This window comes from Podarcis melisellensis (assembly GCF_964234715.1).
Source record: "Podarcis melisellensis genome assembly, chromosome: 3".
NCBI classification, from domain to species: Eukaryota; Metazoa; Chordata; class Lepidosauria; order Squamata; family Lacertidae; genus Podarcis; species Podarcis melisellensis.
The window spans coordinates 22,931,919-22,949,630 of NC_138530.1; the positions used below are offsets into that span (position 1 = coordinate 22,931,919).

Below are 17,712 nucleotides of genomic sequence, written 5' to 3' on the forward strand. Positions count from 1 at the left end.
TTCTCTTGAATCCAAAGCCCCTTGTGATTGCAGTGTTTCCAGATGCTTAGCTTTAGAAACTACAGTGGCCCAAAAGCTCCCTTTTCACGCTGATTGGGTAGGTTTGGGACACTGCTGCAGAAATAGTACTGGCTGTTTCGAACTCACCTGGTGCCACTGTCTCAGACTATGACCTCACTGCATAAAGAACATTCAAAGAAAAGTTGACAAGCTAAGAGCATAAGCTTTTATTTTCTGCAAGTGAGCAGAGTCTTAAAACTTTGAATTGCAGAGATCACTATCATCACAGCATTTGAGTTTATAATGCATGCCATTTTCTGGGTTATCACTTGTTTCATCACAGGTGACATCATCCTTCTTCGAACAACCAAGTATTTTTTCAAAAACTTCCTCAGCTGAGAAAAGAGACAGAAAGCAGGAAAAAGGAGGAGAAAAAAGAGTGAATGTTTGCATCACTATTGCCGCCACAATGATTAACTGAATTTCACCTAAAAGATCTAAACTGCTGTCCTTTGAGCCGTGCCCCATACTGAGAGTTCTGCAGAGCTTAGAAATAAATAGTCTGGTAATACTGATGACTGAAGTAAAGAAGAAACACAATATTTATTACTCTCGGGGAACAAAGCTATTCTGGGTATACACTCCTCCCCTGCTCCCTAATCTGCTGTAGCAGAAACCCAGAACAGGTTTAAGCAGTTCATATGGGAAGGAAAGGTGGGGGGGATACTTGTTATGTGATCAGACCTTGCTACCCACATGCATACTGTGGGACATTGCAGTCAAACATAATTGTGCCGGAGTGCTAGTTAGTGTATGAAGGGGTTAATACCAGAAAACTGTGTTTTCTAGAATCATTGAGGTCCCACACTGTCTTCTCCAGTGAGGGAAGAAGTCAAGCCTTCTCTTCCTTTCCACACTCTCTTCCACCATTCAATGTGTCTGAACTTGCTCCCTACAAGCTCAGACTGCGTTTTTGAAACTTCTATGTTTTCCACCAAATAGCATTGTACCTGACTTCTGCTTGCCACTGCATGGAACAAATAATAAATCAGTCTTTTGCATCTGTAAGTAAAGCATTTGAAAACTTCCTTAAAAAGGTGTGGTGTTTTAAATGCTAAGAGGGATAGAAATGGGTCCACTGCTTTACTTCCTTAGTGGATTAAATGGGATATTAAAGCAGCTTTAACAGCCTATCCCCACGCTGTCCTACTGCACAAAGTGTGACATGATTTTAAACCCTGCTGGGTCTTTCTGTGTGCTAGCCCTGCTCTTTGGATCTAGGGACCCCACGTCTTCTGTTGTTGAAATGCTTCACTAGAATCTAATTTTTCCACCCCCCACATTCCTCACTTAGTTAGTGCCACATTGAATTCTATTTCCCTTTATTGTATTGCTAAGCCCCCCCCCCAAAAAAAAGACACTTAAGGGGAAAGGGAACATGGATCCCAAAGAAGGTCCAAACTTATAGCAGGTGTGGTTTTTTTACCTTTATAGACAATTAATGCAATACACTGTCCTTCACCATCAGTTTCACAGGTACTCATTTCGCATTTTCCTCCTTCTTCCGTGGCTACGCACAGTGAACACTGGAGAGCATCTGCTCCAAAAGACAAAACCAAAGTCTCATGTGAATAAACGAGGGTAGCCTATTTGGTTGGAAATCTTCATATTCTCGGCAAGAAAGTAATCCCTTAGGTCAGGGTTTCCCAAACTTGGTCCTCTGTTTGTTTTTTGACTACATTTCCCATCATCCCTGACCACAGATCCTGCTATTTAGGGATGATGCAACTTGTAGTCCAACAACAGCTGGAGACCCCCAAGTTTGGGAAACCCTGCCTTAGGTTAGTACGAGGATTGTTAACTCTTTGGGGACTATGGACATATTTATAAACAAGAAAAATTGACATGAGCAACACATTGCAACCAAGCACACATCACTATCTGGTCTACGGGTGACAAATAGGGCTCTTCTTTCAAGTCTTGCCTGCTCAAGGGGCGGAGAGGGGATATCGTAGGGACCAGGGATGTGCCTGTGGATGCATATCCACTCATGGGTGACACTTTGGCAGCCCCTAGGTTACAAAAACAACATTGACGGAATGTTCACAGACAGTGTACTTCAAAAAAAGAAATGGGAAACTACCTTGTTTTCAGAATGCCTGATTACAGATTTTAGAATCTGTAAACTTACTTTCAGACAATGGAAAAGGGGTAATGGGCCCAGGCTCAGCTTCCTTTCCTTCTGCCTTCCTTCCTTCCTTCCTTCCTTCCTTCCTTCCTTCCTTCCTTCCTTCCTTCCTTCCTTCCTTCCTTTCTTTCTTTCTTTCTTTCTTTCTTTCTTTCTTTCTTTCTTTCTTTCTTTCTTGTATTGGTATCTTACAATTGCTGCCCCCATAGGCACACAGGGGCAGGCATCCCTTTCTACATTACCATTCCCCAGGAAGGGACAGCACTGTCAATTCCTGAGATCACAATTTTGTTTTACCACATGGCCTCAGAGCTGCTCTAAGCAGCTGTAAAATATAAAAGAGGGAAAGAGGCCCTCTTCAGACCACCTCTTCAGAATATTCAATATTGCTGCTTGAAAAGCTGGGTTGAATTTCCTTACATAATTTGCCCCAAATGGGATTAAAAGGAGTTGGCACAGGATGGAAATACATTGTCCCATCCATCCCCAGCTCTGAGATGATGGAGCCCATGATTTGACCACAGCTTGAGTTCATTCTGTATTTGCAAAGTATCTCTACCGAGATACCTCTACCCTGGCATTCCAATTTAAATATTAGGAAGAGTGGCATGCAAAAATAAATAAATGAATGACTGAATCTCAGCAGGCTGTAGCAGTTGGCAGGAAAGGTGCAAATGTGAAGCAGGACCACTCCATCCACTCGACTGCAACTACTGTTGTCTTTAGCACTCCCTCTCCTTCAGTTGTCAGCTAAAAACAATCCTTCCATCAAGTGGCAGCAGATAACAGAATCAGGGTCATTTTATTGGCTTAGCTGAGATTCTATGGAGGAGGGAGAAGTTTGGTTTGGTTCATATTTCGATGTGAATCTACCTAAGTTACATTTTCCTTCTCCCTTGGACCAGTCTACCTGCCATGAACCTATCTCCCTTGGTTGATAATATAATACTTTCCCCAACTCTCGGAAGAAGAAGAAAACATACCTCCAGGTATAAGGCACAGGAAAGCACAGATTACCAGGAAAAGTTGGCCTGGGGTGGACATCTTGGAAGCAGAGGACACTGTGTATGTTGCAGCAGAACCCTAAGTAATAGAGGAACAAATGCACTGGATTCCACCAGAGTAGAAAGCTTCTTCTCTGTTCCTGTTAACACCACCCTACAGATCACAGTGTACTCAGAAAGGACTTATAAAGATAAACTGGTGGGCCGTGACATTATGAACTGGCCACTCATAACAGGACACTAATGATGTGTGGGAGGAATAGAGTCTTTTAGCTCAGGGCTACAATGGGCTCTGCAAGTCTCCACTGGCACATTTGCCCCTGCAGTTCAAGACGTGTAATCATACATACATACATACATACATATTTTTATTTGCATTCTGCCTTTCTACAGTTCAAACCATACTCAAGGCAGCTTAGGTAAAGGTAAAGGTACCCCTGCCCATACGGGCCAGTCTTGACAGACTCTAGGGTTGTGCGCTCATCTCACTCTAGAGGCCGGGAGCCAGCGCTGTCCGCAGACACTTCCGGGTCACGTGGCCAGCGTGACGAAGCCGCTTCTGGCGAGCCAGCGCAGCACACGGAACGCCGTTTACCTTCCCGCTAGTAAGCGGTCCCTATTTATCTACTTGCACCTGGGGGTGCTTTCAAACTGCTAGGTTGGCAGGCGCTGGGACCGAGCAACGGGAGCGCACCCCGCCGCGGGGATTCGAACCGCCGATCATGCGATCGGCAAGTCCTAGGTGCTGAGGTTTTACCCACAGCGCCACCCGTGTCCCTTAACAGCTTACAACATCTCAAAAGTAGCCATCAACAGAAAATGCAAAACCAAACTTAACAATAAACCACAGCAGAAGATACAAAAACAACAACAACAACAACCCAGCAGCAACAAGAGCAACAACTCTCTCCCCAACACCTCAGGAGCCTCAAGCACCACCCTCCCAGATCAGGTGTAAAAAGGCCAGAGCTTCATGTTGCATGCCTATTTTTAAATATGTCCCACTGAGCAGAATGAGGCTCATTGCTCTGATGAAACTCAGATAATTAGAATATCGTGGAAAAGTTCATTTATTTCAGTAATTCAACTTAAAAGGTGAAACTAATATATGAGATAGACTCATGACATGCAAAGCGAGATATGTCAAGCCTTTATTTGTTGTAATTGTGATGACCATGGCGTACAGCTGATGAAATCCCCAAATTAACAATCTCAGAAAATTGGAATATTAAATGAAATCAGCAATACAAGGATTGCAAATAGAGCAATATTGGACCTCTGAGAAGTAGAAGCATGCAGATGACATGGCTCCCCAAATCAACACAGACTGTGGAAACATCACACTGGACTTCAAGTATCTGGCATTGTATGCCTCCCCATTCTTCCTCCAGACTCTGGATCCTTGGTTTCCAAATGAGATGCAAAAGCTGCTTTCATCAGAAAAGAGATTTGAGGAGCCATGTCATCAGCTGGTTATGGTCCACTGTGCTTCATTAAGTCCAGGGTCAACACAGCCATCTACCAGGAGATTTTGTAGCACTTCATGCTTCCTTGCGCAGATTAGCTTTATGGGGATGCTGACTTCATTTTCCACTGTACTTGGATATATTGTTCCCAAGTACGTGGAAGTTTATTTATTTTTTTATAAATATTTATTAAGATTTTTTAAGTACAAATGCAAAAATAATAAACAATATAACATGTATCATAACATATTTTCAAAACTTCTTTGGACTCCCTCACGTCTCCCGCTCCCATTTACATCATTGTGGACTTTTACCAGCAATTTATCATCTTGTTTGCATTCTCAAATTCAATTCATTTAAATGTAGTCTGATAATTCTCCAAAAGGTTTATATTTTCCTTAATCTCACTTATCGTCCTAATTCCATCTAATTTAGTGGTGGTCAGTTATTTATGATCTAGCATCCTTCTTAACATTCAACGAAGTTACAGTGTTTTTGTAGATAAATCCTAAATTTCTTCCAGTCTTCTTCAACCCTCTCCTCTCCCAGGTCTCGGATTCTGCCGGTCATCTCAGCCAATTCCATATAGTCTATCAGTTGCATCTGCCATTCTTCCAGTGTGGGTAGATCTTGAGTTTTCCAGTACTTGGCGATGAGTATCCTTGCTGCTGTTGTTGCATACAGGAAAAAAGTTCTGTCCTTCTTTATCACCCTCTGGCCGACAATACCCAGGAGAAAGGCTTCTGGTTTCTTGGGGAAAGTATACTTAAATACCTTTTTCAACTCATTATATATCATTTCCCAGAAGACCTTCACTCTAGGGCACGTCCACCAGAGGTGAAAGAATGTTCCTTCATTCCCTTTACATTTCCAGCATTTGTTATCAGACAAATGGTATATTTTGGCAAGTTTAACTGGGGTCATGTACCATCTATATATCATTTTCATTACATTTTCCTTCAAAGCATTACATGCAGTGAAGTTCAACCCAGTGGTCCACAACCTTTCCCAGTCCTCAAACATGATATTATGCCCAATGTCCTGTGCCCACTTTATCATAGCCGATTTAACCATTTCATCTTGTGTGTTCCATTTTAACAGCAAGTTATACATTCTTGAAAGTACCTTAGTCTTAGGTTCTAACAGTTCTGATTCCAATTTCGATTTCTCCACCTGGAACCCTAACTTTTTGTCATTTTTAAAAACTTCTTTAATCTGAGCATAATGTAACCAGTCTCGCACTTTGTCCTTCATTTTCTCCAAACTCTGCAATTTCCAGTTGTCTCCATCTTTTTCTAATATTTCCCAATATTTTGGCCATTTGGCCTCCATATTGGGTCTTTTCCGGGCCTTAGCTTCCAGAGGTGATAGCCACCTTGGAGTTTTGTTTTCCAATAAATCTTTATATTTTGTCCAGACATTAAACACTGCCTTTCCGACAATATGGTTTTTAAAGGCCTTATTGATTTTAACCTTATCATACCATAAGTATACATGCCAACCAAAAGCATTGTTAAAGCCTTCCAGATCCAATACGTCAGTGTCTTCGAGAAGTAGCCAATCTTTTAGCCAGCAGAAAGCTGCAGCCTCATAGTACAGCTTTAAGTCTGGCAGGGCAAAGCCCCCTCTCTCTTTCGCATCAGTTAATATCTTAAACTTAATTCTGGGCTTTTTGCCCTGCCAGACGAACTTAGAAATATCTCTCTGCCACTTCCGGAAGCACTCCGTCTTGTCCACAATCTGTAGTGTTTGAAACAAAAACAGCATCTTTGGCAATACATTCATCTTAATAGCAGCAATTCGACCTATTAAAGAAAGTTTCAATTTTGTCCAACTATCTAAGTCTCTCTTAATTTCTGACCAACATTTTTCATAGTTATCCTTAAATAGACTCAGATTTTTTGCTGTTATGTTTACCCCTAGGTGCTTTACTTTTTTAACCACATTTAATTTTGTCTCTCTCTGAAACCGTTCCGACTCTGTATCTGTCAAATTTTTTCCCAATACCTTAGTTTTCTGTTTGTTTAATTTAAAACCCGCCACCCGACCAAAGTCTTGAATCAATTGTAATACTCTTTTCGTACTACATTCTGGCTCCTGTAGGGTCAGAACTAGGTCATCTGCAAAAGCTTTAAGTTTATATTGTTTCGCTCCGACCTGAATTCCTTCCACCAACCGGTCCCCTCTGATCATATTCAAGAGCACCTCCAGAACCGAAATAAATAGCAAAGGGGAAATAGGGCAGCCTTGTCGTTTCCTTTTTCGATTTTAAACTCTTCTGTAACCACATTATTAACTATCAATTTAGCCTTTTGTTCTGAATATATTGCATCAATCCCATTCTCAAAACCCCGTCCCACTCCCATTTCTTTTAAATTTCCCTTCATAAATTTCCAGGAGATGTTGTCAAAGGCCTTCTCTGCGTCTATAAAAATAGTACGTGGAAGTTTATTGTTCAGGGTGAAGAGATGGCTCCATTCATTCTTCTGTGCTCCTTGCTTTTCACCTCTTCATTTTACTATCAAATTGCCATGGAAATCTCCATCACTCTTGAAAAGAAACCAATATAGTCCTGATTGCAAAGCAGAGTGAAATGTAGCAGGCATATTATACAGACACCTTTCAACCTTTAGAATATCATATTGATCAGGAAGTGTGATATGCTTGTGCTTGGTAATATTGCTATCCATAAGAATGGTTTTATAGCCGGCTGCCTTAAATTAGGAGTTATTAACTATAATATACTAGGGAATTGTATAAAACCAGAGTATTATATTTCATGGATACAGAAAAGGCATTTGGCACAACAAATTGTAGCTTTAAATTGGATCTGATGCTCAGTGGAGGCCTATCAATGGTACAACCTGTTTGATCTCTCTGGGCAGAAGGAATGTAGAAATGCTTGATCATTTTCATTGCTTTCTTTTAAGGGTCTCCATTACAAGACAGCCTTCTTAGGTTGGTAGACTCTCCATGGTTAGAAGATTTTAAGGGAAGACCTGCAAGACCTGCTCCCTGCCTTGCAGGGGGTGGTGAGGATGATGGTTTTGGTGATGGTGATGATGTAGGTTGTATTGCCACAATCAGTGCTGATCTCCATAAGTTGTCTTTCAGCTAGATCTAATATTTTCTAATATAATGCTTTGGAATTACTTCAGATGTGTTTTCCATGAAGTTCCATTTTGTGGGGTAATTGCAGCCTCATACAACCAGTGTGTTTAGTACTAGTTAATGCATGAAGGGGTAAAGACCACAGAACTCTTTTCCTAGACTTTGATCATGCCCCCTCCCCTCTGGTGATGAAGGCTTAGAGAAGTGCTTTGTTTATTCAGCCCACCATGTGAATGCCATATGTAATGGAGGTCTGAACCACGGGCTCCTGGCTTAGACCGTGTGCTTATATAAACTTTACCATATTTTTAACCCAAGGTTTCTTCCAGTTTTGCTTGATGCTTTATGGGAAAATGCATGAATCAAACTTTAGAAGTTTGTAAGTAAGAACCATTTTAACTTACTAACCAATGTGCTCTGTCAAATGCTAAAGGAAAGCACTGGAACTGACTTAGAATGGGATATTTAAAATGGTCAAAATGCCTATATTCCCATGCTTTACTGCTGCATGTTTTTTGACTTCAAAAAACTCTTCCCTGGGCTCTCTCTTACTGGAGAGTATTTAGTCCCACCTTTGGATTTAGGAATCCATTGAATTCTTTTTAATTAACCAAATAATTGACACATTGTGCTTAACAGAACTTGCACACCATTCTCTTGAATCCAAAGCCCCTTGTGATTGCAGTGTTTCCAGATGCTTAGCTTTAGAAACTACAGTGGCCCAAAAGCTCCCTTTTCACACTGATTGGGTAGGTTTGGGACACTGCTGCAGAAATAGTACTGGCTGTTTCGAACTCACCTGGTGCCACTGTCTCAGACTATGACCTCACTGCATAAAGAACATTCAAAGAAAAGTTGACAAGCTAAGAGCATAAGCTTTTACTGTCTGCAAGTGAGTAGAGTCTTAAAACTTTGAATTGCAGAGATCACTATCATCACAGCATTTGAGTTTATAATGCATGCCATTTTCTGGGTCATCAGTTGCTGCATCACAGGGGACCTCATCCTTCTTCGAACAACCAAGTATTTTTTCAAAAACTTCCTCAGCTGAGAAAAGGGACAGAAAGCAGGAAAAAGGAGGAGAGAAAAGAGTGAATGTTTGCATCACTATTGCCGCCACAATGATTAACTGAATTTCACCTAAAAGATCTAAACTGCTGTCCTTTGAGCCGTGCCCCATACTGAGAGTTCTGCAGAGCTTAGAAATAAATAGTCTGGTAATACTGATGACTGAAGTAAAGAAGAAACACAATATTTATTACTCTCGGGGAACAAAGCTATTCTGGGTATAGGCACACACTCCTCCCCTGCTCCCTAATCTGCTCTAGCAGAAACCCGGAACAGGTTTAAGCAGTTCATATGGGAAGGAAAGGTGGGGGGGATACTTGTTATGTGATCAGACCTTGCTACCCACATGCATACTGTGGGACATTGCAGTCAAACATAAATGTGCCGGAGTGCTAGTTAGTGTATGATGGGGTTAATACCAGAAAACTGTGTTTTCTAGAATCATTGAGGTCCCACACTGTCTTCTCCAGTGAGGGAAGAAGTCAAGCCTTCTCTTCCTTTCCACACTCTCTTCCACCATTCAATGTGTCTGAGCTTGCTCCCTACAAGCTCAGACTGCGTTTTTGAAACTAAACTTCTAAGTTTTCCACCAAATAGCATTGTACCTGACTTCTGCTTGCCACTGCATGGAACAAATAATAAATCAGTCTTTTGCATCTGTAAGTAAAGCATTTGAAAACTTCCTTAACATGGTGTGGTGTTTTAAATGCTAAGAGGGATAGAAATGGGTCCACTGCTTTAGTGGATTAAATGGGATATTAAAGCAGCTTTAACAGCCTATCCCCACGCTGTCCTACTGCACAAAGTGTGACATGATTTTACACCCTGCTGGGTCTTTCTGTGTGCTAGCCCTGCTCTTTGGATCTAGGGACCCCACCTCTTCTGTTGTTGAAATGCGTCACTAGAATCTAATTTTTCCACCCCCCACATTCCTCACTTAGTTAGTGCCACATTGAATTCTATTTCCCTTTATTGTATTGCTAAGCCCCCCCCCCCCAAAAAAGACACTTTAAGGGGAAAGGGAACATGGAGCCCAAAGAAGGTACAACCTTATAGCAAGTGTTGTTTTGTTTTTTTTACCTTTATAGACAATGACTGCAATACACTGTCCTTCACCATCAATTTCACAGGTTTTCATTTCGCATTTTCCTCCTTCTTCCGTGGCTACGCACAGTGAACACTGGAGAGCATCTGCTCCAAAAGACAAAACCAAAGTCTCATGTGAATAAACAAGGGTAGCCTTGTAGCCATTTGGTTGGAAATCTTCATATTCTCGGCAAGAAAGTAATCCCTTAGGTCAGGGTTTCCCAAACTTGGTCCTCTGTTTGTTTTTTGACTACATTTCCCATCATCCCTGACCACAGATCCTGCTATTTAGGGATGATGCAACTTGTAGTCCCACAACAGCTGGAGACCCCCAAGTTTGGGAAACCCTGCCTTAGGTTAGTACGAGGATTGTTAACTCTTTGGGGACTATGGACATATTTATAAACAAGAAAAATTGACATGGGCAACACATTGCAACCAAGCACACATCACTATCTGGTCTACGGGTGACAAATAGGGCTCTTCTTTCAAGTCTTGCCTGCTCAAGGGGCGGAGAGGGGATATCGTAGGGACCAGGGATGTGCCTGTGGATGCATATCCACTCATGGGTGACACTTTGGCAGCCCCTAGGTTACAAAAACAACATTGACGGAATGTTCACAGGCAGTGTACTTCAAAAAAAGAAATGGGAAACTATCTTGTTTTCAAAATGCCTGATTACAGATTTTTGAATCTGTAAACTTACTTTCAGACAATGGAAAAGGGGTAATGGGCCGGGGCTCAGCTTCCTTTCCTTCTGCCCCCTTTCCTTCCTTCCTTCTTTCTTTCTTTCTTTCTTTCTTTCTTTCTTTCTTTCTTTCTTTCTTTCTTTCATTGGTATCTTACAATTGCTGCCCCCATAGGCACACAGGGGCAGGCATCCCTTTCTACATTACCATTCCCCAGGAAGGGACAGCACTGTCAATTCCTGAGATCACAATTTTGTTTTGCCACATGGCCTCAGAGCTGCTCTAAGCAGCTGTAAAATACTAAAGAGGGAAAGAGGCATTCCACAGACCACCTCTTCAGAATATTCAATATTGCTGCTTGAAAAGCTGGGTTGATTTTTCCTTACATAATTTGCCCCAAATGGGATTAAAAGGAGTTGGCACAGGATAGAAATACATTGACCCATCCGTCCCCAGCTCTGAGATGATGGAGCCCATGATTAGACCACAGCTTGAGTTCATTCTGTATTTGCAAAATATCTCTACCGAGATACCTCTACCCTGGCATTCCAATTTAAATATTAGGGAGAGTGGCATAAATAAATAACTAAATAAATAAATCTCAGCAGGCCGTAGCATTTGGCAGGAAAGGTGCAAATGTGAAGCAGGACCACTCCATCCACTCGACTGCAACTACTGTTGTCTTTAGCACTCCCTCTCCTTCAGTTGTCAGCTAAAAACAACCCTTTCATCAAGCGGCAGCAGATAAAAGAACCAGGGTCATTTTATTGGCTTAGCTGAGATTCTATGGAGGAGGGAGAAGTTTGGTTTGGTTCATATTTCGATGTGAATCTACCTAAGTTACATTTTCCTTCTCCCTTGGACCAGTCTACCTGCCTTGAACCTATCTCGCTTGGTTGATAATGCTTTCCCCAACTCTCGGAAGAAGAAGAAAACATACCTCCAGGTATAAGGCACAGGAAAGCACAGAGTACCAGAAAAAGTTGGCCTGGGGTGGACATCTTGGAAGCAGAAGACACTGTGTATGTTGCAGCAGAACCCTAAGTAATAGAGGAACAAATGCACTGGATTCCACCAGAGTAGAAAGCTTCTTCCTCTGTTCCTGTTAACACTACCCTACAGATCTACAGATCACAGTGTACTCAGAAAGGACTTATAAAGATAAACTGGTGGGTCGTGACATTATGAACTGGCCACTCAGAACAGGACAATAATGATGTGTGAGAGGAATAGAGTCTTTTAGCTCAGGGCTACAATGGGCTCTGCAAGTTTCCACTGGCACATTTGCCCCTGCAGGACAAGACGAGTAATCATACATACATACATACATACATACATACATACATACATACATATTTTTATTTGCATTCTGCCTTTCTACAGTTCAAACCATACTCAAGGCAGCTTAGGTAAAGGTAAAGGTACCCCTGCCCATACGGGCCAGTCTTGACAGACTCTAGGGTTGTGTGCTCATCTCACTCTAGAGGCTGGGAGCCAGCGCTGTCCGCAGACACTTCTGGGTCACGTGGCCAGCGTGACGAAGCCACTTCTGGCGAGCCAGAGCAGCACACGCAAACGCCGTTTACCTTCCTGCTAGTAAGCGGTCCCTATTTATATGCTTGCACCCGGGGGTGCTTTCAAACTGCTAGGTTGGCAGGAACTGGGACTGAGCAATGGGAGCGCACGCAACCGCGGGGATTTGAACCGCCGACCATGCGATCTTCAAGTCCTAGGCGCTGAGGTTTTACCCACAGCGCCACCCGTGTCCCTTAACAGCTTACAACATCTCAAAAGTAGCCATCAACAAAAAATGCAAAACCAAACTTAACAATAAACCACAGCAGGAGATACAAAAACAACAACAACCCAGCAGCAACAAGAGCAACAACTCTCTCCCCAACACCTCAGGAGCCTCAAGCACCACCCTCCCAGATCAGGTGTAAAAAGGCCAGAGCTTCATGTTGCATGCCTATTTTAAAATATGTCCCACTGAGCAGAATGAGGCTCATTGCTCTGATGAAACTCAGAAAATTAGAATATCGTGGAAAAGTTCATTTATTTCAGTAATTCAACTTAAAAGGTGAAACTAATATATGAGATAGACTCATAATTGTGATGACCATGGCGTACCGCTGATGAAAACCCCAAATTAACAATCTCAGAAAATTGGAATATTAAATGAAATCAGCAATACAAGGATTGCAAATAGAGCAATATTGGACCTCTGAGAAGTAGAAGCATGCAGATGACATGGTTCCCCAAATCAACACAGACTGTGGAAACATCACACTGGACTTCAAGTATCTGGCATTGTGTGCCTCCCCATTCTTCCTCCAGACTCTGGATCCTTGGTTTCCAAATGAGATGCAAAAGCTGCTCTCATCAGAAAAGAGATTTGAGGAGCCATGTCATCAGCTGGTTATGGTCCACTGTGCTTCATTAAGTCCAGGGTCAACACAGCCATCTACCAGGAGATTTTGGAGCACTTCATGCTTCCTTGTGCAGATGAGCTTTATGGGGATGCTGACTTCATTTTCCAGCAGGACTTTGGCACCTGCCCACACTGCCAAAAGTACCAAAACCTGGTTCAATGCCCATGGGATTACTGTGCTTGATTGGCCAGCAACCTGCCTGACCTGAACCCCATAGAGAATCTATGGGGCATTGCCAAGAGAAAGATGAGAGACATGAGACCGAGCAATGCAGAAGAGCTGAAGGCTGCTATTGAAGCATCCTGGTCTTCCATTAACACCTCAGCAGTTCCACAGGCTGATAGATGCAAAAGGGGCCCAAACCCAATACTGAGTACATATGCATGCTTCTACTTCTCAGAGGTCCAATATTGCTCTATTTGCAATCCCTGTTTTGCTGATTTCATTTAATATTCTAATTTTCTGAGATTGTTAATTTGAGGTTTTCATCAGCTGTACTCTATGATCATCACAATTATAACAAATAAAGGCTTGACATATCTCGCTTTGCATGCCATGAGTCTATCTCATACATTAGTTTCACCTTTTAAGTTGAATTACTGAAATAAATGAATTTTTCTACGATATTCTAATTTCTGAGTTTCACCTGTATTTCCACAAGAATTTGTGATTTTAATGGTATGCAAAAACAATACTAACTGGAGCCATGGGTGCAGATCATAATCCTCATGGCTAGTAGCCATGAATAGTTTTATCTTCCGTCCAAATGTCCAATCCTCATTTCAACCCATCCTGGTTAGCTACCATCAATACTTTCTGTGGGAGAAAGTTCCCCCTTTGCATGTCAGTGGGGCAGTGTTGCTATTAGTTTTCAAGGGATAAAAGCATCACCCCTGAAAAACCAGCTTGGAGAAAAACAGCCCCTGCCCACCAATGACCCTTGGGACAACATTGCTGGGGGGTCATGGCGGGAGGTGGCTCTTTGCACACCTGTCAGTCACCTCAGCAACATCACTCATCATGGCTGTTTTTGAGGGCTGAGGGTTCCTTCTCCTGTATGCAAATCTATATGTTTCTTCCAGAGTTCTAAATTTCATGAGTAGAGATTGCTCCTCAGTAGAAAACCTGGGCAAAGTCAGCATTCGCTGCATAGCGATTGGGGAAGGAGGTACACTACTGATCTTCAAAGCTTATTGGGTAAGTCAGGGGTGTACTGTACTTTCTAGGCACATTTTCAAAGATTTGGGGAAGGGAAGAACAGGAAGTGGTTGGAACAACAGATCTGATGGATGGATCACCTAGTCCCTACTTTGGGAGTCAGGGTATCCACACTGAATCAGAAGGGATGAGCTGGCAATTTAGTAGCATTTCCATATTAAATTGCTTTGCTTTTTTGCCATGCTGTGTTATTTGAAAGGAAGTAAAGGTAAAAAAGAAGTAGAAGCACTCTGTTTAATTAATTGATCAATCAATTAATTAAAAAATTCATGTGTGACAAAATAGCACACACTGCTCTCGACTTTCAATTCATAGAGTCTTTTCACAGTTCATTTCCATTCAGTATGAGACACCAGGTTGTCATAAGCATTATGCAGTTAGAGAAGAAGGGGGGGTGGGTTCTGTGCATGTTGCCTTGTGGCTTCAATCCAGGATGGGGGCAGGATACTCCACTTGCTGCTCTTTCCAAGTGAAAATGTACTTGGATATATTGTTCCCAAGTCCCTGGAAGGGATGACTATATGAAGCGTATCATGCAGACCCCTTTCAACCTTTAGAATATCATATTGATGAACAAGAGCAATAATCTTATGGTTGGTTACATTGATATCAGTAGGAATGGTTTTGTAGTCAGCTGCCTTATGAGTTATTAAACATATAATAGAATGTATTTTTCATGGATTCAGAATTGGAATTTGGCACAGTGGAACATAGTTTAATTTTGGATTTTATAACCAGAGGGGGCCTTCTTAGTGGTGCAGCCTGTTCGATCTCTCTGGGCTCAAGGAATGCAATAATGTTTGATCACTTTCAGTGTTGGACATTTAAATTATCCCTACTAGAAGACAGCCGTCTTTGGAAGGTGTTCGAATCTCCATGGTTAGAAGATGTTAAGCAAAGGTTGGGCTGCCACCTATTGGAGATGATGTAGCAGTGGATTCCCTGCATTTCCAACTTTATGATTCCATCTGTCAAGCTAGTGTGTGCTGGGACCATTTCAACCTTGTATTAAACCCACCTAAGGATACATTAGGGACGCGGGTGGCGCTGTGGGTTAAACCACAGAGCCTAGGACTTGCCTATCAGAAGGTCGGCGGTTCGAATCCCCATGACGGGGTGAGCTCCCATTGCTTGGTCCCTGCTCCTGCCAACCTAGCAGTTCGAAAGTATGTCAAAGTGCAAGTAGATAAATAGGTACTGCTCCGGCGGGAAGGTAAACGGCGTTTCCGTGCGCTGCTCTGGTTCGCCAGAAGCGGCTTAGTCATGCTGGCCACATGACCTGGAAGCTGTACGCTGGCTCCCTTGGCCAATAAAGCGAGATGAGCGCCGCAACCCGAGAGTCGGCCACGACTGGACCTAATGGTCAGGGGTCCCTTTACCTTTACCTTAAGGATACATTGTGAAGGCTGTGATGCTAGTCCTGATTCTTTCTGACTGCAGATGGAAAACTGAAGTTCTTAATGCTTCCCTGATTCAACACACCTTCAAAACTGATATATCATGGAGTAGGGTTATCGGTTTGCCTTTGTAGTCCTGATTATTATATAATCCAACCTTCTTTTTATTTTTTAAATCATAGCTTCCATCAGGAATTATTGCATCTCATACCAGACATAAGTGAAGCACCTGGATGGTCATATCTAATTCTATCTGTTGTGCATGGATGTAGGAAAATGGTTGCTTGTGCATACGTGGCCCAATGAGTGCGTGGGTGAAAATCTACTGCAGTCTGACCTTTTGGTATGGTACGCTGCGCCAGGCATAATGAGCACGTGAACACCTCGTGCAATGTTGATGATTGGACTGTTGTAATCTTCAAGCCTAGTCAGAGGAATGTGCCATTCTCCAGGCACCCGGCTAAGATTACTTGTTGACCTCCCCTGTCTGCGACTCCCGGCAGGAGACAGGCGGGGTCTCTATCGGCGATTCTCCTCAAACGTGAGAAGAACACACCACTCTCCCTCCTCCCTGTTTCCCCAGGAGGGGGGAAGAGACAGACAGAAATGTATTTACATGCCTTTATTTCTGTCTATGCAGCAGTACAGAGAAGCACGTCCGTACTCTTCAAACAACAACAGCAGAGAGAGTAGCTCCACCACTGTACTTCCAGTACAGGTCAGATGAGACACTGAGCCAACATCCGGTGCTCAGCACTGTGAATATGCTGTCCCTCTGCTCCCACGGTACAGCCACAACATCAACATCCTGTTTGGCTTTACAGCCAGCTGCAGCTCGCCGGAGCATTGCTCCTTTTTCGTAACATCCTCCCCCAAAAGAATCAATGCGTGTTGCGAGCAAAGCTTGATCCAAAGAGGAAAACAAACAGTTGTTATACATATAACACTCCCCTGTTGTTTCAGTTCCACCCTTGGAACTCCCCGCCACTGGTTTCCCCAGTGTACCTCTTTGGTTGTCTGGCTTCCAAGGAATGAGTGCTTCTGCATTACCTTGGCTAGCAACTCTCTGTTGTGCCTTTGTCTCTGACTTAGACACAGTTTCAACCTGTCGTTGGTTGTGTGCAACAGCAATACATGCAACAGCTAAGTTGGCAAACTCTTTTGAATACCTCTTGGGTGGTACACCCTTTGTGACTCTCTCAGACCTACGTATGAGGTGCTGATCCTCTCTGCTCACTGGTTCAGTTTCAGGACTCTTTGGAGAAACAGTACCAACAGTGAACAATGGTTCATCCTCCACCTGTGATGGTCTAGCCATTGTGTGAGATTTCCTCTCAATGACTGTGACAACTGAGCTCCCTGAGCTATCACTGTCTTCATCAGTACCACTGTAATCAATAAAATCATCATCATCATCTGAATTGTCCTCTGTGGGAAATGTGTGAACAATTACTCTCTCCTTCTTTTCTTTTTTTCTTTATTCGACCGATAGTCAGAAATAAAACACAGAAATAAAACACAATACAGAATTATGAACTAAAACATCATAGGGGTACATGAATAAGGTAGGGCCACAGCACTAAAACTCTCACAGATAACCCACATCAAGGCATTCAATTTTACGTTTCCGACGCTTGAGTGCCAGGAAAAGGAATTTAGCCACTGACAAAGTTGTTTTCTTAGAGGACTTATTTAGCAGATATGCTGTCTGCTTTCCTCTTTGTCGGGGACTAAGCTGAGGTAAGTATGGGGTTATAAGATACTGTCTTAAATCATTGTAGAAGGGACAGCTCAGTAAAATGTGCTCTGTGGATTCTACCTCACCCAACACACAATGGCATAATCTCTGGTCATATGGTACTCCTCCATATCTTCCCTTCAGAACCGCCGAGTCAAGAACATTCAGCCTAGCCGCGGTAAATAGTCTGCGGTATTCCACGTAGTGGATATCCGCCAGGTAGCGAGCTGGAGCAGCTCGGTACATCTGTTCCCCTAGAAACAGCCCTGTAAAAGAAATATTGACGTAGTATAGCATGACAAGCTACGTGGAAGT

The 17,712-nt window shown here is 42.7% G+C and overlaps 2 protein-coding genes across 2 annotated transcripts in view; both read right to left on the reverse strand.

Annotated features, from left to right (window-relative positions):
* Nucleotides 1-213: 213 nt before the first annotated feature.
* On the reverse strand, nucleotides 214-3,311 carry LOC309367700 (secreted protein of Ly-6 domain 1-like). The gene is made up of 3 exons (XM_081907245.1): nucleotides 3,172-3,311; nucleotides 1,487-1,597; nucleotides 214-395 (listed from the first exon to the last, which is right to left on the reverse strand). The coding sequence occupies exons 1-3, from the start codon at nucleotides 3,230-3,232 to the stop codon at nucleotides 253-255; spliced, it is 315 nt and encodes a 104-aa protein (XP_081763371.1). The 5' UTR covers nucleotides 3,233-3,311; the 3' UTR covers nucleotides 214-252.
* A 5,323-nt stretch (nucleotides 3,312-8,634) lies between these two features.
* Nucleotides 8,635-17,712, reverse strand: part of LOC309365935 (uncharacterized protein) — a 100,622-nt gene continuing 91,544 nt past the window's right edge. The window contains exons 2-4 of the mRNA XM_081904565.1: nucleotides 11,553-11,676; nucleotides 9,918-10,028; nucleotides 8,635-8,816 (exon numbers count right to left, since the gene is read on the reverse strand). Coding sequence (XP_081760691.1) covers nucleotides 8,674-8,816; nucleotides 9,918-10,028; nucleotides 11,553-11,613 — 315 coding nt within the window. The 5' untranslated portion in view covers nucleotides 11,614-11,676 and the 3' untranslated portion in view covers nucleotides 8,635-8,673. The remainder of the gene's footprint in view (nucleotides 8,817-9,917; nucleotides 10,029-11,552; nucleotides 11,677-17,712) is intronic.